This window comes from Miscanthus floridulus, chromosome 17, assembly GCF_019320115.1.
Source record: "Miscanthus floridulus cultivar M001 chromosome 17, ASM1932011v1, whole genome shotgun sequence".
NCBI classification, from domain to species: Eukaryota; Viridiplantae; Streptophyta; class Magnoliopsida; order Poales; family Poaceae; genus Miscanthus; species Miscanthus floridulus.
In genome coordinates, this window is record NC_089596.1 from 107498135 (window position 1) to 107524349 (window position 26215).

Sequence of the window (26215 nt, forward strand, 5' to 3'; positions counted from 1 at the left end):
TCACTTTATGCTAATAAAGCCTTTTTTTACATTGCTTAGTGGGGAAGACTAGGTTTCGCATAAGACACTAGCTAGGGCGAGGCGATGGATGGATATGATGCCGACCCTTCACCAACTATAGGCTAGCTCACAAGTCACAACCATATGACAACACTTCTAATGATACTTTTCTCACATTACTTTACTAAGGCCCCGTTTAGTTCTCTCCAAAATCCAAAAATTTTTGCGCAGTACCCGTCATATCGAATCTTACGGCACATGCATGGAGTACTAAATGTAGACGAAAAAAAAACTAATTGCACAGTTGGGTGAGAAATCGCGAGACGAAACTTTCGAACCTAATTAGTCCATAATTAGACACTAATTACCAAATACAAACGAAAGTGCTACAGTACCCAAAACCCAAAAATTTTCGGATCTAAACGGGGCCTAATTATTCAAATAAATGTTGTTTACACAAACAATAACAATGGAAGTTATCAGTTATTTTTAAATAAGGCTAATAATGATTATGAGAAAACTAGCCGAGAATAAATAATAAGATTTGGTAAAAAAAACAACTTCTGATGGCTGATGCTGTCGGCGAAGTTTTTTTCTTTTTTTTTTCTCCCAATGAGAGTGACCTACTCCACTGTCGTTTCGTTTCAGTTTCTTTATTTGTCTGCGTTCTTTCTGGTTAGAGCAAGTATAATAGCAGGCTGTAAGCCGACTAAATGCTGAGATGGAGGAGAGAGAGGAGGAGCAGGCTGTAAGCTTACAGCCGGCTTGGGCACAAGAACCAAAAAAGTCTGTAAGAGAGACAAGTGGACCATGTATTAACTGTAAAGAGCCAACTATTATATGAGTGAGCTGAGAGAAGGCTATAAGGAACCTTATAGCCAGCATATCGACTGTATTATTAGCCTTGCTCTTAAGGCACTAGAATGCAGACAGACCGTGCAAAAAAACATGCATAAAACAGGACAGAACTTGTGACCACTGAGAGTGTCTTATCCTAGGGCAGAGGTATACACTTTCATTTGTGGCAAATAAAAAATGCACTAATAAGATTTTTTTTAGACAAGCGTACTCATATAAATTAGAGTAGATTGAAGTAAAAAAAAATAACTAGTTTTTCTACATCGATACATGTAAATTGAGATGGATTAGAGTGCAGCCAAATAATACAAAGGGTCAAAGAAAACAAATATTTTAGTCTGCGCTGAAGAACTATGACAAGGTGTTTTATAGCTTTTGAGTGAATTTTTAGGATCCATATTTATTTTTCTTATAAGAGTGTCTGCACATACATCTGTCGTTTCATTTCAGTTTCTTTCTTTGTCTATGTTCTTGACAAGGCACTCGAGCGCAGACAGACCGTGCAAAAAGGCATGCATAAGACAAGACAGAATCTGTGACCATGAGAGTGTCCTGGCAGAATATACAGTGCAATGCAAACCCAAAGAAGTGTAAACATGCAAACATTTTTATTTTGTGGCAAATGAAAAATACATTAATAAGGGTCTTTTAGATAAGCACACCCACTTTTATGAATGCATGCACACGACCTTATTTGTAGCACGCACACACCATATTTGTAGCTCAGATGTTCATAGGGGTGAAGAAAAACAAATATCTTAGTCTGCACAAAAAAACTATGATAATGCGTTTTATAGCTTCTGTGTGAATTCTTATGATGTACATTTCTTTTTCCTGGAGTGCCTGGCAAGGATTAACATAAAAGCGCCATTAAAAGCCCAGTTGGAAATAGTAAGATATGTCACAGATTTACAGGAGACGATTTCAACAGCTCAACCGAATTCTAGTTGCATTGCTTGCCTATTATCTCTGCTCAAGTGCTAACAAATCCACATAACACCACCTTGGTTGGAACTTGGAAGAACAAAACAACAGTAATGTACACTTGTCTTAAGCAACATCTATATAATATACGACGTACGTTTTCAGCTATAGTCTTTGTATGTACTTACATATTGTCTCGCCTGATTGCTTTCTGCTTTCACACATTAGCTGCACAGCATCTTCCCGCAGTCTACATACTTTAGTCAGAACTTCACAGGGCTCCTCCAGTGCTCCATGCAAAATTGTGCAAACCAAAGTCCATGCTATTCATTGAGAAACTACTGTCAGCTCTGGCACTCTAAATCCTCCATGGCTTGCTTGCTACACCCAGCTGATGATGGACATCATCATTGCTTCCATCTGGCATCAGCAACATATTGTTAAGATTATTTAGAAAATGTCAACCAATTATGGTTCAAATTGTTGAGACTAGAAATCCATACTTCCACGCTGTCTCAAAACAAAAAAGCATACGGCAATGACAATGTAGCAAAACAGAAGCAGCAGTCCCTTCAGATAATGCGATGATCCATCCTGCAAAACACGTAAGAGAGTAGTCACTCTTTAGTGCTAATACCACAATATTGACAGCACTCCTATGGCCAGTAATAACACATCGATGGGCTTGATTCCTAGAGAAAATTAAATTTTGCTGCACCCTAGAAACAAGGATACAGCCCAACCGTACCAAGTGGGCATTTCTTTTCTTCATAAATAAAATAAGCACATACAACTAGCCAACCAAGATTTATGAATGTTCTACTAATGAAAGATCCATGAAGGGCAGCCCTGGTGCAGTGCTGAGAGCTGTCTCACTGAGTCTCCAAGTCGTGGGTTCGAAGTAGCCTCTCCGCAGATTTTGCGGGGAAAAGGCTTGTCTCGGTTTATCCCTTCCCCAGACCTCACTCATGTGGGAGCCTCCGGCACTGGGTCTGCCCTTTCTACTAATGAAAGATCCATGCTATCAATCATGTTTAAGATGCATCAAGGAGGGTGCAAAAGAAAAAGGAAAGAAAATACCTGGAGCGTGAAGGCCGTTACTAATACTGCAAGAAACAAAGAACCAGTCTCAAGCAAGTTGAAATCAAGATCCATCGGGACTCCCATGATCCAGGCTACAAGGACACTCAATGGCACCTAGCACGTTTTTGGTTCCACCATTAAAGTTTACTGATGCAAAAAAAGCACATGGAACTATCTCTACAGGTTTAGTTAACACCCACCACAAACATGGAAATTTGTGTAGCAGAACCCAAAGATACTCCGAGGGTGATGTCCTGTTTCAACCAACAATGTTCTGTTAGTAGATGCTACCACAACATTGCAACGACTGTGCAAGAGCTCCTCAAGTTCCCTACCAGCTTGTTTTTAAAAGCAAATATGACTGCACCGGCATGCTCTGCTGCATTACCAACTATTGGAATCAAGATGATGCTAATGAAGCTGACAGATAGTTCCCATGATTTTGATGCTGCCTGTTAAGAAAATCATTAGCTGCACTACAACCTACTACAGTGTATGCGTTGACTGAAATGGGCAAAATAAACATGGCATTGTACTGCATGATGCATACCTCAATTGTACTCACAACAAACTCTGATAGGACTGCTGTCATCAGAGTCATGACCCCCAGCCAAATCATCGCACTGGAAAATCCCAGTACTGCCTCGTCTTGAGAGACCGAATCATCACCATCATCTTCGACCTACAAAATCATTTGATTGGATCACATAGTTATATTAACCAACTGGTTCAATTTTAGCAGCTCCTGGTGGTTACAATCAGCAACATATTACAAACACACCTCTTGGGGCTCAAAGAGTTGGCGGTGGGTTTTCAGTTGGAAGAAAAGGTAGGCTACATAGGCAAGGAGCATGACAATGCTACATGCTCGGGACAGCTCCAGTTCTGAATCCCAAGAGGATACCGCGTGCTCCCCAGAGCTCACAGCATACCTCAGCATCAGTGGCAGAGAGTGGCATAGCACGCCAAGAATCAGAAGTCCTGTGCTGACATCTACTTGCATCTGTACGCAACAAAACCATATACTCATTTTAGTAAGACAAAAAATTTCTTTTGGTGTTTTCAAGGACAGCTTAATAATAGGTGAGAAATAGCTGAGTTGGTTACTCTGTCGTATAGCTGCTCAGTTCCAAGGTTAGCCAGGCCACCAAGGAAAAGGGAGGTTCCAAGCACAAGCAACAAGTTGGACAAGACTGAGCCAAGTAGGGAGCATTTCACCACCACTACATTGCCTTCATACAGCGCAAAGATTGCAATGATGACCTCTGTTACGTTTCCAAATGTTGCATTCAACAGTCCACCCACTGCAATTTACTCGGGCTGGTTAGGATACAACGTAAAGGTTGTGGCCTGGATAAGAAGACTGAATCTGACAGTATTTATTTTTTTATTACCAGTAGGCCCTGTGTAAAATGCAACCTGCCTGCAACATTAACATATATTAATATAGCGGAAAGATTTTAATCAACAGGAGGTATCAAGAACACGGTATGATATTGAGCAGAACAAACTTACTCAGTCAGAAAGCTAAGTCGCTCAGAAAGAGGAACGAGGCCGATCAAGCTAAGCACAAAGACCCATTCCTGTTGAGTTTCACGAAGAAAGCATGCATTAAGAAAAAGGAAGGGGAGATATGCGCATGATCATACATTGGCTACAAAGCATCACTTGTTTCGATCAGTTTTAGTTCCATTGGAATGCAATACTGAGATGGAGTCCTATATTTAGTTGTATCTTGTTGAAGTTAAGAAAACGATGGTGAGGTGGCAATGGAACAAAAGAAGCGAGGCTCATTCAGCGTCTAGCAAGGTCATGTTTGTGGCAATCCAATCTGTCCTTTTTTGCTTGTATATCATGTACTCATGTTTTTGGACGAGGACAGAGAAGAACATTGTACGTGTGCAAGCTAGTTCACATGCCCAGCAGGACCACGGTGAAAGACAAAGTAGAAGTTTGTCCTGATGCAAAATTCATATCTCATGGTAGGAAGAGGAACTACATATCATTAATATCTCATGGAAGGAATTACATATCACTTTTCGCTGTTGTGCCTAGTGAAAGTCTAAATGAACCTGCTGAGCTGGAGCTAAAACCTGAAGCCAACCTGTCGTGCTGTCAACTGTGTCATTTGTGGGTGCTCATAGTGAGGTCAACTGAAGGAGTAGAAGGAAGGAGAATATTGGGCGACGGATGAAGAATAATAAATCAGGTTCTGGTTAGTAGATGGGCAAGTAGAGCAGGACCGACAAGGTGTTAGATAGGACGTAGGGGAAGCATGCTCATGCATGTGATTGGCGGATTAGTTTAGTTGTGGTGCTATTTCTTCATTCCATGATTCCATCTGTGTCAGATCGAACAGAATTTGGCAGGAACAGGCTAGCTAGCCCACATGGTCACATGTATGTATGCAAAATTACAAATACTTTGCAATTCTAGCCATCACCAGAGAGCGCGAGTCTGTTTCTCTGTTTACGCGTTGTGTTGTATTTTCTTTGACTTGGATGGGTAGTTTATTGTTTGGGACAAGGGCAATGTGCTTGGGAAGTGGCTGGCAGGCAATAGATTGGTAAGAGGGAGGTGAGATGCAGAGAAGAGAGCGGTGAGAATTGAGGCGGCACATGAAGCAGATGCAATCTTGCCTCCTGAGCCTGGCTGGCCTCTGGTGTGATCAAAATGCTCTTTTTTTATACACGTATAAAAAAACAATCTATATCTGTCTCCCGGTCTGACTGTGCGCGTTGAATGATGCAGAGAATATCAATCGAAGAACATGCCCAAATTTTGATCGAACTGGAGTACTAAAAACGAATATACGAGCGAGAAATTAATGGGGAAAAAGATGCAATGACGGTAGGAGGAGGAAGAGGAGTTGCCTGGCCGACTTGGAAGATTCGCGCAGCGAGCGCGAGGAGGACCGCGGGGAAGAGGAGGGCGAGCTTGGTGGCGAGCAGGACCTCCTGGAAGTTGTCGAGGAGGCGGCGGAGCGTGGCGCAGGGTACCTTGCGGAGGAGGGCGAGGTCGGACTTCTTGCGGAGCGAGGAGGAGGACATGTTGTGGGCGGTGCGGTGGGCGAGGTGTCGGGCGGGCATCTCCTTGGCGTTGCCGTTGGCGGCGGAGGAAGAGGCGGAGGCGGGGGAGTCGAGGAGAGCGACGGCGGCGGAGTCCATGCCGATGCGCCACCTCTGCTCCTCTGCGCCAACAGCGGCGCCGCCCCAGTAGGGAAGCGGGGGGCCGAGGGCTGCGCTGGGGCTGCCGCTGGATCTGGTCCTCGTGTGTGGAGCTGGAGCCGCGCCTGCAGGCATTGCCTATTTGCCTTTGCCTTGGCTTGTTGGCTGCTGTTCACCTACGGTGGGTGGGCCTCGCTCGTCAGTCACCCAGCTCCAGCTCCAGCTCCAGCTCCTTGCTCGTCACCGTCGCCGTGGCTACAGAAATCAGATCACCATCACTGAAATGCAATTGGGCTGCTGCTGCTGCTGCTGCTTGCTGGGGGCGGAGGCAAAGGCAACCCAACGATGGATACGAATGCGAATGCGATCGATCTATCACATGTATTGTACTACGTATATACTACTAGTAGACAGCAGACAGGTGACATCGTGCTGGAGAGACAGGGAGAGCCGGAGGGAGGGAGGGACCGAGGGAGCGCGCTGCTGCACCTTGGCAGATTCGAATTGGAATTGGAATGGGAATGAGAATGGACCATTCTCAATTTCTCATGGACCTGCAGGATGTGGACGTAGGACTGACGTGTGTTGTAATGTATGTACGAAAGAACAAATTCACATTTTGGTCCCATTCGCGGGGAGGAATCTAAATAATTCTGTGAGAGAAAATAAGCTATAAACAGTAAAAATCAGCTATGTATAGTGCTTTTTTAGCACCAGCCGAACGAGGCCTTTGAGAGCGATGGCTTAGTTTAGTTATTAGTTGTGCGGATGGACTAGTCATGGCCGTCTAGGCACTAAGGCACACCATAGATCAACTAGCAGTACTACTTGGATAGTTCATGATCAGCTAGCTATATGTTTATTTGATCCGAAATAAACTGATTCATGCTTAATTCATGTTGTTCCACTTTAGGACAGCTTGTTAATTATTTGCCACTAGAGATTTTTGTAATCCCAAATTTGCTATTGAAATCTCACTAACACATTACACATGCATTGGCCCAAAAGGCCATTAGCATTGGAAACCATGCATGGGATTTTTTTATCGAAACTGCGATGGCAAGGGTAGTGAAGACTTTGGGTGTAACCGGTAGGGACAGATTCTCGCACAAATGTTCTACATCTTCTCTCAGGAAATATTTCTAGAATGAATTAGAGTCACTTTGTGAGACCATTGGCTGATAGGTTGGATTTTGGTTTCTCAAACATATGTTTTTTCAATATAAAAAAATCTTATAAATGGAAACATGCGTCACAAGAAATAGAACTTTTTGTGTACCAAGAACAACTTAAACACAATCCATTTTTACTTGTTGCACTTAATTCTTGGTAAACTACACGATGGAAGTCCATAAGGTGAGAACAAGAATATATCGGTGTGAAACCACATTTTAGCATATTCAACCATGTAGTGCAAAAAGAAGAAACGTTTCTCTATGTTTCTGGAGCTAGAACGCTGTCATTGAAATCGTTTAGTCAATTCTGGTGTCACATGTCTGAATCAGAAATGTTCCAAGATACCAAGTACATCCTTAGGTCCTGTCTTCGGTTTTATCCAAAACAGTGAAGCCAAAAGGGCGCATTTTATGGCTTCACCTTCTGTACAAACAATATGTTCGCTGGTTGATTTCTGGGCTCGGCTAGTGCTAGTTTATTAGAAAAGAAAAATACTGTATCATAACTGAAACCAACCCGCAAAAAGCAACTTCAGTTTCTTTTTTTTTTCTGATTTTGGTTTCACTAGCCATTTTTTTCCTCTCATCTAAGTACAGCGGTAGTATCTGTTCGGATACAGACACACACCACCATACACACGCACATCTCACACACACGTTATATGAATAAACCTACGACTATACCTGAAGAACGAACGCAGCTGAATAACAGAGAATAAATATCCACACCACCATACACACGTTATACGAATAAAACTGCAACACACGTTATAGGAGAATGAAGAGTAACGGAGAATAAATGTCCGAGGTGAGGGACGAGCGCTGAGTTGAGTCTGGGACTCGAACGCTGGTCGACACGGAGCAAGCCGCAGGCTGCTGCCACTCGCGGTAGCGCGGTCCTCTTCACAAGCCGTTTTGGTTTGCGGGCGTTTGGCGCATGAAGAGAGCGTGAAACAAAATAAAGACACGAGAGCACTTTTTTTGCTGCCTCAGAAACTTCGCTTATTCACATATCATACGAGCCATCGCTGGTTTGGATCCCTATTTGCTAATAGTTATCTTTTTTTTATACAAACAGGTGCAACTAACAATATTGGCTTGTTCTTTCATGGCTGAAAAGTAGTGCTGCTCACGACATTTCAACATAAACATCAACATAAGCTAAATTTCAGCATAAACGAACAGGGACTTCTAGATAATAACTATCTCACTAGTTGAACCAAATTAAATAATAGCAACTAATAGTTATCTTATTAACATTTTTTATTAGTTGTGCATCCAAACACCCTTCAGCTAATAGGTAGCTAGCTAATATTAGATATTAGCTATTAACCAGCTAATTATTAGCCGATAATGACACAGAGCCGAAGCTAATTCATTGTTTCGTCACTAAAATTTTGTTATCTTTACCTACTCCATCTTCTCGTACTGAAAAATGGAGATTTAAGAAGATACATACAGTACATCTAGGTGAGGTGGACCTGCATGCTCATCCTTCGGATTAGGATCGGACGGTCGAGAATAGATGGACGGGATCACCTGCTGGTGTTGGAGAAGATGGCCTCGAGATCGTTGTAGAGGCTCTTGGACTTGGACTTCCACTCCCCACTCCTCGCCTTGCTGCCGCTGGTCGACGCCTCCTCCCCTCCGCCGCCGCCCGGGACCGCATTGCCCTCCTTGCTGAAGCTGGCCTTCGCCATCTCCCGCAGCTGCCGAAGCCACCACCGCTCGTTATTGGAGCTCCTCGAGCCCCGGGAACCCTCGCTCCCAATCCCGCCCCTGCCCCCGTCGGCCGCCGTCGACGCCGACACGCTCTCCGCGGCTCCACCGCCATCCGGAGGTGGCGGATCCTGCTGGTGATTCACCGCCACCCGCTCGCCGAGGACCGACGACGGCAGCACGAGCAGCAGCAGGCCCAGGCACGCCGTCTTGGCGCCATCCAGGAACGAGCTCCGGTCGGCGCTCAGCAGCCGCGCCTGCCGGTACAGCGCGTTCCACTCGTTGCACACCTGCGCCGCGAACCCCAACACGAAGGCGCCCAGCATCGCCAGCCCCACGCCGCGCGCCTCGCCGTCGGGCAGCCACCCGCCGCCGCTGGCAGCCGTCCTGTCGATCAGCGCAAGGCACGCCGCGAACACGGCCACCTCGCTGGCCACCGACAGGATCTCCACCAGCTGCACCCGCTTCTTGATGAAGGGCTTCTTGAGCAGCATGAAGAAGAGCTGGAACGAGGCGACGGACAGCACCGCCACGGCGTGCGCGCGCGACGACCGCCCCGACGACGCGTGCGCGCCGGCCACGATGCCCACCGCCACGCGCTTCACCGACTCCAGCAGTGTGAAGTAGATGCGGAGCATGCCGAAGAGCTTCTGGATGAAGGGCGCCTCCGAGTCATCGTTCTCGTCCTCCGACGCAATCATCCGCTCTGGTCCACCGCCTGCAAGGCGGCGCTTGCCGCCTCCGCCGCCGCGCGTGGCGATCCGCGTCAGCATGTGCTTGGGCGGGCCGCGCAGGTCCTCGAAGAGCGGGCCGAGCTTGAGCAGGCAGGCGGCGCGGCGCGGGTCCTTCCACGTCCACTGCCCGCGCTTGCCAGGGCCCAGCGTGCGGCGGACCAGCTCCTGGTACCAGTGGTCGTACTCCTGCGCCTCCTGGTGCACCTCCTTGTACTGCAGCAGCCTGCCCATGGTGATGCCCAGCGACAGGAACAGCAGCAGGCCCACCAGGAACGACGTCAGGACGGTGGTGAGCACGATCCCTACCACCAGGCCGTATGTGGTCCCGCCCCTGATGAGCGCCGCCGCCGCTTGGGCGACGCACGGCATCGCCAGGACGACGACCATGATCTCCAGCCTGGGGAGAACCAGGGCGCCGTAGCAATGCTGCCGCTGCTCCCCGTCTCTGTACCTCAGCTTGAAGTAGAGGAGGGTGAGAAGGTGCAGGAGGATGAGGCCGCCGCCGATGACACCCAGCCAGATCATGTTTCTGCTGAAGTACGTCCACCTGCATGTAATGGACACACAAGAACACATGCTCAGCTCATCAGTCCACTTTCTTCATGCTACGCCATTGCACAAGCAAGCATCGTCAACAATGCAACATACCCATCCAAATCTTGTAGCTTCATGATGATCTGTGCCTCAGGCTTCATGTCTGGGTTCTGCAATGTTTTAAACTTTGCTTGTTCATTATATATCCAGACTTCATCAGAACTTAAGCAATGCAAGCAGTAAGTAGAACAACTGACCTCGAAGAAAGAACGGTACTCCATTGCAGTCAGCGGCATCCCGTCCAGCGGCAACGGGGTCTGCACTGGCATCACCGGCGTGGCGTCTCTGGGAGTTTGCATCGGCGGTGTGGGTTTCCGATCTTCAGGGATCTCCGTTGGGAATACCGGGTCTGACGGGATGATCTGCGTCGGCATCATCGGCTGACCTTGTGCTCGAGGATAGGAGATGTTTTCAGTGCCAACGGCGCTCCTGCCGAGCAGCTCCGAGTATGCAATTGCGGGCATTGTGGAGTATCCCAGGAATGGATCTGCGGCAGGGCCTTCCCATGGAAGACGCATGTATGGGATGCTCCACTCTATCCCCTTTGCAAACTCGTAGTACTCGATTGGCAGGTTCACTGACAGCCATCTTGACAGAGCAAAGATTTGGATGTGGCACGCCATCCTCTGAATAAAACTCACAAGATCAATCACCAAATGGCCTATACACTATCACCCATCCATCTGTGATGTAATGTAACCATGCATGAAGAATTGAAGATGTCATGTCATCGACGGCGTGGCGTACGTACCAGGACATTTCTTGATGGCTCTGAGATCATGTAGGCAGAGGGCCTCGAGATAGCTCCGGAAGCGACGAGAGACGAAGTCGAGACGGTGAGGAGCGTGGCAACAGCAGCAGTTGTCAGAAATATGACAGTGGTGATTGCCGCGATCCAAGACGATGACGCGGGCACAGAATCTGCAGATACATACAGTACATCAAGTGCCCTGCTGCCTGCCTAATGAGTGTCTGTAACTAGTATGAATGTCTGAAGCAAAGAAGAAGCTCATACAGTGCCTCACTTGAAGACGGTCTGATGCTAGGTTGGGGTTCCCGGCCACGTCCTGGGCTGCGTTCTCAGCAACCTGAACCGATACCAGCTTATCGACTGCCTGTATCTGCAGCGTGTATATGCTCTTACTGGCTTCATGGAATCTGAAAGAACAATGAACCATGAGATGCTAATAACAGCCTTAATTAGTTATCTTCTCCTAGGTGAATACATCAGGAGATGAGTCACTTTGTTTAAGATTGTATTTATTATTGCTTAATATATAATCTTGCCTCAACACATTGCCCCCAGACACCTGCACTGCCGAGGAGCTGAGGTTGAACACAGGCTTTGCAAACTTGATCAGGACCGAGATGTCACGAGAGCTGGTCCTCCAAGTCGATGTGCCGAGTTTAACCCAAGGTCTCTGTGTGTCTATCACACAATGTTACCGAGCAGAAGCAAAAATACAAAGAAATGAGTAAGTTTAAACAGCATCTGAAAATGCTAGTCAGCTGAGTATCAGTAGTAGTAAATTCTAAATTAGGTGGAGCAGAAGCAGAGGGTGGATCTCTGTGCTAATAACTAACCATAAAGAAACGTGAATGGCTCTGCTGAAACCACCGGAGTCCCTTGCCTGCTGATAATAGAGCTTGTGTCGCAGGCAACAGTCACAATGGCGGTGTCAGACATCTTGTTTACCTAGTTAGTAGGATCATATATAGTATGTCAGAGAAACAACTCGCAATCAGTGATTCGAAGGAATGAACGAAGAACATGGAATTCGAATTAGGAAGCAGCTAGCAATGGCTGATCTGAAAGAAGAAGAAAAATACAGCGTGTATGAACCAGTAAGTAGGTGCTGCTGCTGCTGCTGCTACTTACAACATAGCCGAAGCGGCGATTGCCGAGGGTGCTTCTGTTGGTGGGCGTCAGCACGGCGTCGGTCGCCGTAAGGGCACTCAGGATCTGCTCGGACGAGTTGAGCACCGGTTGAGCGAAGGAGAGGTACATCCTTAAGTTGTTGTCATCGTTGGTGGCCTGAACCAGCCTGGTGACGCCCTGTATCTGGAGCATCTTCTCGGGAACGGTGGCGGTGATGTTCATGGAGTCACTCCTTCGATCTGTATTTACAGAGCGTTTTTTCTAACACGCAGCGTGGTAGTGATTCATGGAGAGCTAGCATGCATGTCGTCGTGTTTCAGTTCAGTGTGCATGGCGTGGGGGCGTACCGAAGTGCAGGGTGAAGCTGGAGTTGGGCGTCCTGGTGAACGGGTGTCCGGCGGCGTCCGTGCAGAAGCCCCTGCCCATGACGAGGATGAGGCGGCCGTACTGCGCGTCCGGCGAGATGGCGACGGCGACGGAGTAGCGCAGGCCGGGGCTGAGCACCTGGAGCGTCGACGGGTCCACGCTGCCGGAGCCGTACACGATGAGCTGCAATGCAAACAATATGATATGATATGCATGCAGTGAAAACGCACGCCAGTTTTTGGCTGCGCGTGCGTGCGTGCGTGCAGACAGAGACAATGAATACAGCGCAGTACATTGCAGTAGGTGGCGTTGCAGACAAATCCACCGCGGCCGGGGCATGGCTCGGAGAAGGAGACGAGCGCCGACACGGTGGAGGCCGCGCTCGTGAACGCCGGCCCCGCCGACACGGACGCCGTTGGTGGCACAGTGTCTGCACGGTGCAGGTACGCAGCTCGCGTGATTCACAGTCGTCACAGCAGGCTCACAGTTACAGAGAAGTGAAAGAGGGGAGATGCAGGAGCAGGAAGGCTAGGCAGCCATGTTTGTTACTCAACCAACATCCCAAGCGTAGGTGTCGCAGGTGGGGCTGGACGATGAATTCGAAGGTGACGTGGTTCTCGCGCACGCCGTGAAGGTGTGGTTCCCGTCCTTGAGCCCCGCGTAGCTCGCCGCCGCCGTCGTCCGGTTGCTCCCGCCGGATCCGCCGCAGGGCGACGCCGGCTCGCCGTCCAACTGCATGGATGTACATGGCATGTAATGTAAGCACAAGCATCCATCCCTAGTGTTGCTGTTCCTACATCAAATTCAATGGCACCTAGCATGCCGGTGTGTGGCTCCATACCAATTCCATTGATAGCAGAAAGAAGGAGAAGGAGAAGGAGCAGGAACATGAGCCAGGAGGAGGAACAAAACAAGAAAGCAGCAAGCAGCAGCCACATGCATGGCCGTGGTCAGCGGCTCAGCGCTCATCTGCACCGTGCTGAATGCAGGCACGCAGGCAGGCAGCAATGCCGTGGCCCGTGGCCGTGCGTGCATTTGGTATGGTACCTGGCAGGTGACGAGGCAGTCAGCGCAAGGCCCTCCGGTGGCGCGCAGGACCCGGAAGGCGAAGGCGGCGGACGTGGACCTGGAGACGCGGCGCGGGGTGGCTGAGAAACTGAGGACGACGTCGCCGGCGCCGGAGCAGAGCGGCGCCGCAGCAGCGAGAAGCAGCAGAGCAATGCGCAGCAGCGGCGGCGGCGGCGCAGCGCCCCAGCTCTTCCACACCATGCCGTCCTGGTCCTCTGCCCGGAACGGAAGCAGAGGACGAGTGCTCCACTACTCCTAGAGCAATGGTGCAGCCGGCCCGGCTGGCCGGATAAATGTACTGCTGCACGGCGCGGCCGCTTTGTGCTAGCTCTGCCTCTGTGACTGGAATCGTATCGTATCGTATCGTTGTGTGGGTATTCGGTGTGGTAGCTCGCAGCAGCTACTGAACTGAATGCGCTGGCCTGGGAGCTGGGACTGGGACAGCAGAGAGAGGCGAGCTGGGGAGGGAGTGGGGTGACGATGAATGCGCTGTCTGTGCTGGCTGCCTGGCTACCAGTATTTTTTTAAAAAATTTTAACACTTTTTAAAAACTAATTTTAAATTTAACATTGTTTTTTTTTTCAAAGCGACAGGAGGCTGACGTGATGATGATCGGAAAAGTTGACGGTTGACGTGGCAGGGCCTACCGCGCCACCCATCTTGGCGCGGCAGTGCCGCGCCACGGAGCATGGCGTGGCAGGGATAGATAAATATCGCGAGCGAGCCCGCCCGCCCGCACGCACGCCATCCCGCCCACCCGCCGCCGCGCAGCGCCCCGCCGCCACAGCGCTCGCACGCGCCTCGCCGCCAGCGCGCCCGGACGGCCGCCCGGCCACGCAGCGCCCGCGCCGGCCGCGCCACGAACGCTGGCGCGTCGAGGCCGCTCGCTCCTACCAAGGTACCCCCTCTCGATTTCATGCTTATTATTGATTTAGGATAATTAGTGATTTAGGATAGTTAGTGATTTAGGATAGTTGTATGGTGCAGAATGTTAGCCTACGAAAAGACAACATGTTCAACAGATAAGTGTTACGGAAATACGTATGTTGCGTTGGATTTACGGGCATACAAGAAGGGATCGAGTTCGGAACGATGATATACGTGATAGATTAGGGGTAGCACCAATTGAAGAAAAGCTTATCCAACACCGGCTGAGATGGTTTGGACATGTCCAACGAAAACTTCCAGAGGCACCGGTGCGTAGTGGAATCCTAAGCCAAGATAGTAACGTGAAGAGAGGCAGAGGAAGACCAAAGTTAGCTTGGGTAGATGCAATAAAAGAAGACTTAAAAAGATGGAATATACCCAAAGACTTAGCCTTAGATAGGAGTGCTTGGAAGACAGCTATTCACGTGCCTAAACCTTGATTGCTTCTACTAGGTTTCAACTCTAGGCTACCCCAACTTGTTTGTGACTTTGTTGTTATTTGTTTGTTAGTGATTTAGGATAGTTAGGGTTTTAGGATTGTTATTGATTTATGATAGTTAGTGATTTAGGATAGTTAGTGATTTAGGATAGTTAGGTTAGTAAATTTATTTGTGATTTAGGTAGGTAGTTTTTTTGTTTTGAGGTTGTGCGTCGTAGTATAGTTTAGATAGTTAGATATTTATTATTTAGTTTATAGTTAGTTATTTAGTTTTTAGGGTTGAGGTGTGTTGTAGTATGAAGTTTCGTCAAATGCTTATATTTCTAGTAAAGTTGTTTAATACGTCTGTTAATGTTACTTTAAATATATACATGTGCTTTTATATTGTGTTCGTATTGCATTACAAGTAGTTCAAATTTTGCAATGCTACATAATATTAATTTGAATACTCTAACTCTTTGTTTATCAATTTGTATCAGGATGGCTCCTCCCACGCAGCACCCGTTGTACCCCATTTTTAGGTGGAGTACGATGACCAGCACTGAGGACATATCTTGAGTGACAACGATGCAGAGGTGGCCTTGCCTCTTTTGAGGCCCCGCACGCACACCAAGGCGCACCAGTGGGACGAGCGTTACGCGCCGTACATACGGCGTGTCGGTTTCCTCGAGCTTGTCCGTGTTGTTAACTACGGTCTTCCGCTCCTTGACCCAGCACTACTTATTGCAGCTGTAGACAGATGCGACTGCCTTATTTGTACGTAAATATTCTTGTAATAAATTTGAGGCAACTAATAGTCATTCTATTCTTATAACAGGTGGATGCCTGAGACCTACACGTTCTACCTACCTTGTAGCGAGATGACCTTGACCATGCAGGACGTAAAGGCTATTTTTGGCCTTCGGTTGGGGGGACTTCCAGTGATATTGATAGTTGACAACGATCACTGGTGGGAGCTAGTGGCTCAGTTTACTGGCTTTCTTCCACCGGACGACGAGGCTTCCAAGAAAAATAAGTGAGAAATTCAAGTCTATTTAATACTTGCATTGCTTTCCTGCAGCCATTGGGTCTCTTTTTCTTTGGTCAATTTCAGGAAAAGTTTCAGTGTTTTGTCGTCCTGGATCACAGAGCGCTTTGATTACTTGGAGCCATAGACTGAGGAGGCTCAGATCGACAGGTTTGCTCGAGTGTGGCTCTGGCACTTTCTTGGTGCTTTCCTCTTCCCAAACGTCTCGGGCAACACCATCAGCTGGATCTTTCTTGATATACTACGCCAGCCGTGGGAGAATATAGTGGCGTACAGCTGGGGCAGCGCAGTCCTGACATGGACGTATCGACAGCTATATGTTGCCTATCGTTACACCTCAGGGTATGCGGACCTTGGAGTTGCTCGTACCTACTCTAGATTTGGTGTTGGGAATGATGCCCCGTTGGGAGGCCCCTTAATACTGGTTTACCGGTAAGTACTTCGGTTCATTATCGTGTTCAATGCAACAATAGAACGGACAGGATACACTCTCTACAGCTCTGTATATCTGGACGAAACAGAGTTAGTTAGAGGAAATGCGAGGCGCAAGTACAGGGAGTACACGGACGGTCTCGACGTCCTGACACAGCACCAGGTTACGCTCTCTTTACTATCATGCATGTGTCTTATTCGATGTACACTATATCACAGCATAACTCAATTACGAAATATTCAGGTGCATTGGTGTCCTTGGGATGCTCCAGAGCTCCAGTACTATCTTAGTCCTGTCATTAGGGACGAGTCAGAGGAGTATCGCTGTAATGTCTCTCTTATTTTCTTCCAAGTGGTCGAGATTCACTTGCTCATCAAGGTCTGCAGACAGTTTGGAAGAATGACAGGCTGTCCACCACCGCTTTACTCCACCAACCAAGAATTGCACGGGTGCGTTATCGATTAATAACAAAGCTATAATTCAGAGATGTGTGTGGTACAACTAACATCGTTTTGTTGCAGGTATGACCGTAGGAAGAGGTACAAGACCAAGGATTGACGTGTGCCACACAATGCGCACATCCACTTGTGGGAGACCAGGGAACGGCAGCCGGTGATGACTTCATAGGTCTACGAGGACACATATCAAGCCCCCGTACACTGAGGAGGCGATTGACGAGGACTCAGAGGAAGATGTGATCGAAGATGTGTATGACGTTGCCACTAGAGAGGACACACAGCTACAGAGAGCTCCGCTACAAAGATACATGGTAAGATACTTGAATGATACAATTTGTTATCTATTTGGTATTAAGTATGTATACTAAAATTGTTCAACCACGTTTCTATACCCAGGCGACACAATTGTCGAGGCTGTCCAACGAAGCAGCATTTTGGCTTCACGAGTTTAGAGGGCAGGGGCCAGTCATTCTCGCGGCTTTTGTGTAGGTAAACATAAACTTGTCCGTTCCAAAAATGTTTCTTTAGTGTATATACGTTTGGAAAATGCACCAACTTTAACGTCTATTTATGCAGAAGGTGAAGAAGAGCTGCAGGAAGCTAGCTCAAAAGTTGAGCTGCATGGACACTCCTTATGAGGAACCGCCACTACCGGTGCGGTCGGGTGGCACGTCTTCAGCCTCTTTGAGGACACCAGCCGGCTCTTCTCAGCTGATGACAGGTGCCACTTCCGCGGTGCGTACACCATCACATCATAGCGCTGGAAAGGACCCTGCAACCGAGGACGACGATGATGGCCCCCCGGGCTTCCGCAGACAGCACGACCAGTGAGACGATTGGCCACAGGACGAGATCGGCATGTCTCAGCTAGGTTGTGCCCTATTTGTACCCAAGGAGCCTCACAATACTAACAAAGGTAGTTTCTTTAAATACGTAGGCTACATGAACTAACGATCATAAAGAATTCTAAGTAATTGTACATATCATATACTTGCAGGGTACGAGCCGTACGCACCGGCGACGAGACCACACCGACGTTGGCTACATTCCCAATGTGTTGCCAATAAATCCGAAGAGACAGAGGCGTCCGATGGATCCTTACGCTCCTGGGTCTTAGTTTGTTAGGTCGAATCAATATTGGCGTCCGGAACTTGCAGGCTTAGTTGGTTATGTTATGTCGAACTTATGTCAAACCAATGAATATGTTATGTGGCAGCTTGTCAACTTGCGCACGGACTTCATTTATTTGCTTCATATTCGTTTCAATGCGTCGCGGCAGCACTACCGGCGAGATTAAGTAGCAACTAGTTCGGGAAGCGACAATCCCGGGGTATCTAGACGCCAAGGTCCATGGTCGCGTCGCTGTCGATCCTACAATATGGGGCAAAAAAGCCAAAAAAATAAGTTCCCTTAAAAAAATATTCGTTTCAATCTAATCCAATTATTCATAATCGATTAGTTAACACAGTGGTTAACCGTATTACGAAAGACGAAAAAAACATTGGCTTATCAAATTCTCTATTTGACCGTGAAAAAGATTTAACAAAAGACAAACAAATCCACTATTAGTTTTACGTCAAGAAATACCTAGACTAACTCCCACTATCGGCGTGGAAAGTTCCGATTAAACCGTTCAAGTACCGCCGCGCCATGCTCCGTGGCGCGGCACTGCCCCGCCAAGATGGGTGGCGCGGCAGGCCCTACCACGTCAACCGTCAATCTTTCCGGTCGTCGCCACGTCAGCCCCCTGCCGTGCCACCATGCATGGTGCGGCACCGGCTTTTGGCCGCGCCATGACAATAGACGTGACAAAAAATGTTAGTTTTGAAAAAAAAAATAGACAATGTTAAATTTAAAATTAGTTTTTAAAAAGTGTTAAAATTAAAAAAAATCGCTACCAGAGGCAGAGTGGTGGGAAAAAAACTAAAAATGGAGGCTGGCTCAAGTGAAAAGAGGCAGGAACAAGAGGTACTACTCCAGTAGGTAAGGTAGCTGAGGTGGACCGTGGACGGAGGAGGAAGAAGATGAGTGATAGCTGACAGGGGAGGGGTATATGCGAGAGATGGCAAAATTGGGGGGCATCCGCCATCCATCCATCCCATGTGAACGTGATTCCGGCCGATGCGTGCGTGCCTGCCCTGCCTGTGGAGTGTGGACTGTGGTGCCTGATTGAAGCTGGAGACATTGGAGGCCGGAGGGAGATGATGATCACTGATCAGATGATGCGCCAAACTGTCGTTTTGTCCTGCTCCGCTGCCTGGCCTGCTTCTCTGGTCTCATCTTGCTCAGTCTCACTCTCGTTCTGCTTTCTTTCACCGTCAACCCAGTACCAGTACGTGCTCATTAGCAGACGGACAAGAAGAAGAGAACAATGTGAAAGGAGCGGATCCACTCCATGCATTTTCTTTGGGCTCATGATTCAGGCAGGATGATGCTCCTATCAACTACGAGTATATATGGTACTACTAGCAAGTAGAAAGTACTAGATGCCTGATGAATGGGCGATCAGATCCGACTGTACATACATCCTAGTAGCATAAAAAATGGCACAACGAAGTCCCTGCCTGCCCTGCCCTGCCCTGCCCATAGGAGAGGCACAGGCACAGAGCAGGCACATAATCCATCCCTGTCCGTCTTTGTGTTGGTTCCATGCATGCAACTTGAGCATCTCATCTTCTTTAGTGGAAGCGAATGCCCGTGTATGAGGACTGAGAGGAGTCATTGTCCTATTTTATTTAGGGTAAAGTCCAATTTACATCCTCCAACTTTCGTCAAAGTCCGGATTTCAACCTCGAACTTCAAAACCGGATAACTTTGGCCCTCCAACTCTGGAAAAAGTTCAACTTTCAACCTTCTGGGCGGTTTTGATGATGAACAGTAACTTTTGATATTTTCGAGAGGCGCCGAAATTTTATATTATTTTTAAGTATTTTAACGTCCTCAAATGAAAAAACTCAAAACTACAAAGTTGTAGATCTCATTGAGAGCTATAACTTTGGTATAAAAAGTATTTTCATTTAACTCCATACAAATAATATATTAGTGCTCTAATGCGGCAAGCGCTATTATGATGCTAAAATTTTATATTATTTTTTCCAGCATCTTACTATCCTTAAATGAAAAAAAATTAAAACTATAAAGTTGTAGATCTCATCGAGGTCTACAATTTACATATAAAAATTATCTTCATCCGATATCGTATTGAAGGGTTTTCTATTTTTTTAAAATTTGAGTCTCATCAATTTTGTCGCGTGATGAGACTCAAATTTCATAGGAGAGGCACAGGCACAGAGCAGGCACATAATCCATCCCTGTCTGTCTTTGTGTTGGTTCCATGCATGCAACTTGAGCATCTCATCTTCTTTAGTGGAAGCGAATGCCCGTGTATGAGGACTGAGAGGAGTCATTGTCCTATTTTATTTACCCGTTTGTTTGTTCATTCAAAAAGAAGAAATGGCCTAGTTACCCAGTCAAACAAACCACATCACAGCTATTACTACTACTAGTAATGCATGCAGAATGGCGATCAGATTCAAACAACACAGGACCGCCTGATGCTGCTGCTGCTCCCTTATGATTCTGCAAAGTGGATCATACCCGGCCCGTAAGATCAACGGTGTAAGCCTGTCTGTAAGGAATACATTAAGCAGCAGTGACAGTGAGCCACAGATTCTGTAATTTCACTCACCAGCACAAGTCTAGTCCACCACATCCCTCTAGTTAGTATATATGCTTTTTTTTTAATAAAAATAATGGAGATCTAGTGCACTTTGTGTTGTGACTGGAGCTGATCTCTGTGGCTGGCTGGTTGGCTTGGTGAGATGAATGCACATGCACAGGCAAGAAGCAGAAGCCGCCACAGCGTTGCAGGTGAGGTCAGGTGACCTAATTTCCGTTTTTGTATTCTTCACTCACGGCAGCAGCGCCAGCAACTACTACAGAGAGTATCTTATTTCGGATCCATGCCATGATGCAATGCAACACAACTGCCAATACTGCCACTGTATCACCAAAACATGATAGAATAAAATTTCTTTCTACTGTATAGAAGTAGGGAAGACAAGTGGCATGCGGGGGTGATGCAATGCAGACTGCAGTTGTGCAAGTGCCTTCGATGAAGAACAAAAAAGCAAAGCTGCAGGCCTCATTCAAATCTTGCGTGAACCGTGATGGTTTAGATTAATAATTATCATAAGAATATAATGCCAAAACCATGTAATTTCGTACTCACATGGCTCGCCTGAATTAGTACTGGACTCATGTATGCCCATGAGGGAAAAAACAAAGAAAAAGGAATCATCAGATAGGTCACCATCTTTCTTAGAGAGAGAGGTCACAATCAAACAATACACTACTAAACAAAAATATTCATGGTTATGTACAATGGGGAGGGGGAGGAATAAAGAACAGAGTGCTGGTCCACAGCACACATTGGAGACCATCTCAAACTCAGAAAAACAGAGAAATGGATTTAGGATATTCTACATGTAGTGCACCACTAATTTCAAGAACCAATGTTTTGGCAACTAGTAACAGTTTATCCAGTTCCTCCCCCGACCAAAAATGTCTACATTCCTCTTCCATATTTTGATTCTGAAGGACCGGAAACGGCGACCAGAGGGGGGGTGAATGGGAGCCTCAAATTTCTTTCGAAATCTTCGACCACTGTCTCAATATCAATCCCCAAAAACCATACACGAAAGACTTGATGACCACGACCCTAGAGAAGGGTGGATGCTCCCTCAGAACACAGCGGGTCACCACAGAGCAAACGGACCACAGATCGAAGCCCAAACGAGCAAACTCCCAAAATAAAACAGCACTGCTCCTGCAAATATCGGACACGTCCGGTATTATATCGGACACGTCCGGTATTTTCGGACACGTCCGGTATGATCTCGGACACGTCCGGGATTTTCAGCAGCAAGCTGACCAAAAGAGAAAAATCCAAAACCCCATCAAACGGTGTCCAAAAATCATGAAATTTTAACCATAGCTCTTTAGACACCAAGGGAAGGTCTCCACAAAATTTCGGCTCAAAACTCCAAAGTAAGAAATATCGGACACGTCCGGTATGATCTCGGACACGTCCGGTATGAACGAGCAGTTTCTCGGGAAAAATCAAATCAAGCCATAACTTGATCAAATCAACTCCAAATGACTTGAAACTTTGCACAAGGGTTCACAAGCGAGTAGAAAGGCAACCTCTAAAAGATCATAGCCTGAGACAAACTCTAACTCCGTGAATCGAAGGAATTGAAGAAAACCCCAAGAAATAGGTCAAGAACTAAAATTGCCCGGATCTGCGATCTCGTGAGGAATTAGTGGATTTCCTTCGGTGGAAAGCTTCTACTCATGTCACTGATCGATCCAAGGCAACAAGAACGAACCAAAACCATCCCAAATCGAAGAAACGAGAGGGGAAACAAGAAGGGACAAAAGGAGCTCGTGAAGAACACCAAAATCACATCAAGAACACAACTAAATCATGAATCCCGGAGGGCATACGGTGGTTACGGCCACCGATTCCTTCAAAACCAAGTCACAATTTGAGTTGTGGACCTCTCTCATACATGGAAGCAAACTAGAGGAAGAAACCCTAAAGGAGAAAATAAAAAATAGAGGAGGTGAGGGAGATGGGGGCTCCCTCATCCTATTTAACAGGGCTATTACACATTCCCAGTTTTGCCCCTGGATACAAATGAGTTGAACCGCTAAGCCCAAGGGCGTTGTTGTCCAACCCGGTGTAATCTTGATCCGACGGCCACCGCGCCTTCTCATCGGTAGCTTCGCCTCGACGCGAACTCCCCGATGCCGCCACGTGCCGTCCGTCCCTCCTCGGAACCTCTGCCCGGGTTTTGAGGCCCAAACCCGTAAACCGTCCATCCGATGGTTTTGAGGCCCAAACCATCAAACCGTCTGCGAGTAGCGTACTCCATACGCGTCCCCCGCCATCCAACGCGTGTCACCGCCGTCCTCGACCGGCCGGCCCGCCAAGTCCTCCTGAGCCTCGCTCGACTCACGCGTCCGTCGTCTTGACCCGGTCAACACCGTCACTCCATGTCTTCTTGCACTTGTCGATGTCCCAAGTGTCAGCCACCGCGGCTAGTCACCCGGCCTCTGGGTCCCTCGGTCCAAGCCTCACGTCCGTCCTTCACCGCTCCCGGTCTGTCGGCACGGCACGTCCTCCTTGACCTTCACCTCGCCGTCGACCACCGCATCCGAGCTCCACACCTGCACAGCACAAGCCAAAAGACATGTCGCACACATAGCTTTCGCCATGGTAGGGTTAGTCACCACTCAACCTACTTCATGGATCACATTGACAATCACTCATCACAAAACGAACACACGAGGGTACTTGTCAACCTTGTGTTCGCAATCTCCCCCTTGATGAGTGCATTGTCAACACCAATACACGAACAGCTTGAGCAATAGAAAAAGAAAAAGAAGAGAAAAGAAAGAACTCACCCAAATGACCAAAAGCCAAAGAAAAGCCAAGAACTGGGTCATTTGAAAGTGAGCAAAACTTGGTCCCCAAAGACATGGGCAATGGCTCGACGCAACCAAGTAAAACAAAGCTAGCCCTCAAGAAGAGGCAACGGGCTCAACACCACTAGCAAAGCCCGAAAAACCGAAAAACTGCTAGACCCTCCAGAAGAGGCAAAGGCTCAACACATCTAGCCAAACACCTCAAATGCAACTCCCCCTGAACAAGTGCAATCTCTCTCAAATGAATGCATATCTCTCAACTTTAGGTGAAATTGGAAGTTTCTTCCCCTTGTGTCATTGTGAGTGTGGAAAACTTCTCCCCCTTGTTGACACATGCACTTATCAAGCTAGAGCCCAAAGATTGCATCTTCCCCTCAAATCATGCTATGAATGCAGAAATGCACGAATGCAGAAGCTTCAAGATTATAGTAAGTAGATTGAAAAGAGGCTCTAGTTGATGCTGTCATGTATATATAGCAACACATACAAGTGCTAGCAAATGCTCAAAGTGACCAAATGAGACAAAATATGGCATTGAAGCAATTTTGATCAAGTTTGAGCAATTTTAAAAGAGGGTTCACCACCAAAGGAGCACATAGCAAAAATAGACAGGAGATCAACCTTGTGCTACACATGTATGCAAAGTGAACTACCCCAAACAAAGTTCACACATCATGTCATGAGACAAACTGGTGGTTTGATCAAATTTTAGACACCAATTGAAATTTATCGGAGTTATGCAGCTTATTACCAAAGTTTGTCAGACAAGTGTGTGCGGGAGGTTATCTGTGCCATCAAAACCTAACTTAGCGACCATGTCAAGCCTATGCCAAAGGCAATCAGAAGCTTAAGACAATGATCTCGGTATCCATTACAGAGCTCAAGTTCACCAATAAGTGCAATTTGGAGCTGTCTCGATACTCTGACATAGGATAGTACAGACCCATCCCGATCTTTTCAAATCACTGAGTTTGATTTTCAAGTTTTAGCACAAAATCAAGTTTCTCAAGCAAGTGTGTAACTCAAAGTATGAGCCATAGCAACTAAGCATATATATGAAGCAAGAAAAAGATCTCGACACATTCTACACATGCTAGTGCCACAAGTAGTGGTGAACACATTTCATGTTTCAACAAGTTTTAATCAAGTTCATAGTTTGGAAAACAAGCTTAGCTCATAACATGTATCAATTGATCAAAAGGAGCCTAAGCCAAAAGCACATCATTGTATATCCATAACATCCCCAACAAGAGCATAGTGTCAATCTAGCTACTATAAGGATGAAGCTCAGGATGCAATATGATACATGATGATATGATATGCAAGAATGATATAAAAACAAAAACAAAGGCTAAACTACAAAGAAAAGCAAAACTAGAATACAACAACCAAAGTTTCCCTCCTCTAAAAAGGGAAACAAACTCCAAGCTCCCCTCGCAAGCGAGCAAACTGGGCTTGGTCAAGTGGTTTGGTGAAGATATCTGCGAGCTGGTTTTGGGTATCAATGTGGTGCAGATCGATATCACCTTTCTCATAGTGGTCACGCAAGAAGTGAAAGTGAACTTCTATGTGCTTTGTCTTTGAGTGAAGGACTGGGTTTTTAGCTACACTTATGGCACTGGTGCTATCACAAAACAAAGGCACTCGCCTAAACTCTAACCCAAAGTCTCTCAGAGTAGCTATCATCCAAAGCAACTGGGAACAACAAGCAGCAGCAGCAACATACTCAGCTTCTGTGGTGGATTGGGCGACGCTAGACTACTTGCGAGAAGACCAAGACACAAGAGAAGATCCAAGAAACTGACAAGTCCCCGAAGTGGACTTCCTCTCAACACGACAACCAGCATAATCTGCATCAGAATACCCGCAAAGAGAAAGAGAGGAGGAGGCTGAAAACCAAAGACCAAACTCGGGTGTAAAACGAAGGTACCTGAGGATCCGCTTGATGGCTTGACGATGAGACGTGCGCGGCAAAGACTGAAAGCGCGCGCACAAGCAGACTACGAACTGGATGTCTGGTCTCATCGCCGTTAGGTACAGCAGGGACCTAATCATGCTTCAGTATTCCTTCTGGTCCATGGCTTCTCCCTCCTTGTCCTCATCCAGGGCCGTCGTGGTTGACATGGGCGTCGAAAGAGACTTGGCCTCACCCATATCAAATTTCTTGAGCACGTCCTTGGTGTACTTGCCTTGGTGCACGAACGTCCCCTCACGAGTTTGCTTGATTTGCAGCCCAAGGAAGAAAGTCAATTCGCCCATCATGCTCATCTCAAATTCCCTGCTCATAGTATCTGAAAACTTGGCAACAAGAGCATGAGAAGAGCCACCAAAGATTATATCATCCACGTATATCTGAACCAAAAGAATGTCTATGCCTTGCTTGAGGAGGAACAAAGTCTTATCTACGGAACCCATCCTAAAACCCTTATCAAGCAAGAAAGCTTTCAAACGCTCATACCAGGCTCTCGGGGCTTGTTTCAAACCATACAAGGCTTTGTGGAGTTTAAAAACATGGTTGGGGTACTTTGGATTTTCAAAGCCAGGGGGTTGCCTCACATAAACCTCTTCCTCTATGTACCCATTCAAGAAGGCACTCTTTACATCCATCTGATACAGCTTGAACCCTTTTGAAGCTGCAAATGCTAAAAGAATCCTAATGGCTTCTAGACGGGCAACAGGAGCAAAGGTTTCTTCATAGTATATTCCTTCTTTTTGGCAAAAACCCTGAGCCACTAATCTCACCTTGTTTCTCACCACCACCCCATCCTCACTCTGCTTGTTCTTGTAAACCCACTTTGTACCTATGGGGTGGCACTCTGGTGGAGGTGGAACTAAAACCCACATTTGGTTCCGCTCAAAGTTCTCTAACTCC

General features: G+C 47.1%; 2 protein-coding genes and 1 long non-coding RNA gene across 3 annotated transcripts; 1 reads left to right on the plus strand and 2 right to left on the minus strand.

The window, feature by feature from the left end:
- Window positions 1-1700: 1700 nt before the first annotated feature.
- On the minus strand, window positions 1701-6389 carry LOC136516912 (vacuolar cation/proton exchanger 1b-like). The gene is made up of 11 exons (XM_066510414.1): window positions 5739-6389; window positions 4381-4448; window positions 4260-4288; window positions 3973-4169; window positions 3647-3868; window positions 3416-3547; window positions 3201-3317; window positions 3066-3119; window positions 2863-2979; window positions 2286-2376; window positions 1701-2202 (listed from the first exon to the last, which is right to left on the minus strand). Exons 1-11 carry the CDS (start codon window positions 6165-6167, stop codon window positions 2141-2143), a joined length of 1518 nt encoding a protein of 505 aa, XP_066366511.1. The 5' UTR covers window positions 6168-6389; the 3' UTR covers window positions 1701-2140.
- A 2106-nt stretch (window positions 6390-8495) lies between these two features.
- On the minus strand, window positions 8496-14004 carry LOC136518459 (uncharacterized). Its single transcript, XM_066512120.1, has 12 exons — window positions 13547-14004; window positions 13054-13231; window positions 12793-12929; window positions 12481-12682; window positions 12134-12372; window positions 11839-11950; window positions 11542-11683; window positions 11270-11412; window positions 11006-11175; window positions 10452-10880; window positions 10309-10364; window positions 8496-10207 (listed from the first exon to the last, which is right to left on the minus strand). The coding sequence occupies exons 1-12, from the start codon at window positions 13766-13768 to the stop codon at window positions 8743-8745; spliced, it is 3495 nt and encodes a 1164-aa protein (XP_066368217.1). The 5' UTR covers window positions 13769-14004; the 3' UTR covers window positions 8496-8742.
- A 2677-nt stretch (window positions 14005-16681) lies between these two features.
- On the plus strand, window positions 16682-18043 carry LOC136518460 (uncharacterized). The gene is made up of 5 exons (XR_010774511.1): window positions 16682-16842; window positions 16915-17162; window positions 17248-17340; window positions 17428-17767; window positions 17849-18043. It is a non-coding gene; the product is annotated as an uncharacterized lncRNA (long non-coding RNA).
- The last annotated feature ends 8172 nt before the right edge of the window (window positions 18044-26215 follow it).

Coding starts and splice junctions, on each gene's coding strand:
- LOC136516912 (XM_066510414.1), bottom strand. CDS start 6,167: ATGCCTGCAGGCGCGGCTCCAGCTCCACACACGAGGACCAGATCCAGC. Junction 3,869..3,972: donor CTGAGCAGCTATACGACAGA/GTAACCAACTCA, acceptor TGTTGCGTACAG/ATGCAAGTAGATGTCAGCAC. Junction 3,548..3,646: donor AACTCTTTGAGCCCCAAGAG/GTGTGTTTGTAA, acceptor ATGATTTTGTAG/GTCGAAGATGATGGTGATGA.
- LOC136518459 (XM_066512120.1), bottom strand. CDS start 13,768: ATGGTGTGGAAGAGCTGGGGCGCTGCGCCGCCGCCGCCGCTGCTGCGC. Junction 11,951..12,133: donor ATCGCCGCTTCGGCTATGTT/GTAAGTAGCAGC, acceptor CCTACTAACTAG/GTAAACAAGATGTCTGACAC. Junction 11,413..11,541: donor TCTGGGGGCAATGTGTTGAG/GCAAGATTATAT, acceptor TTGTTCTTTCAG/ATTCCATGAAGCCAGTAAGA.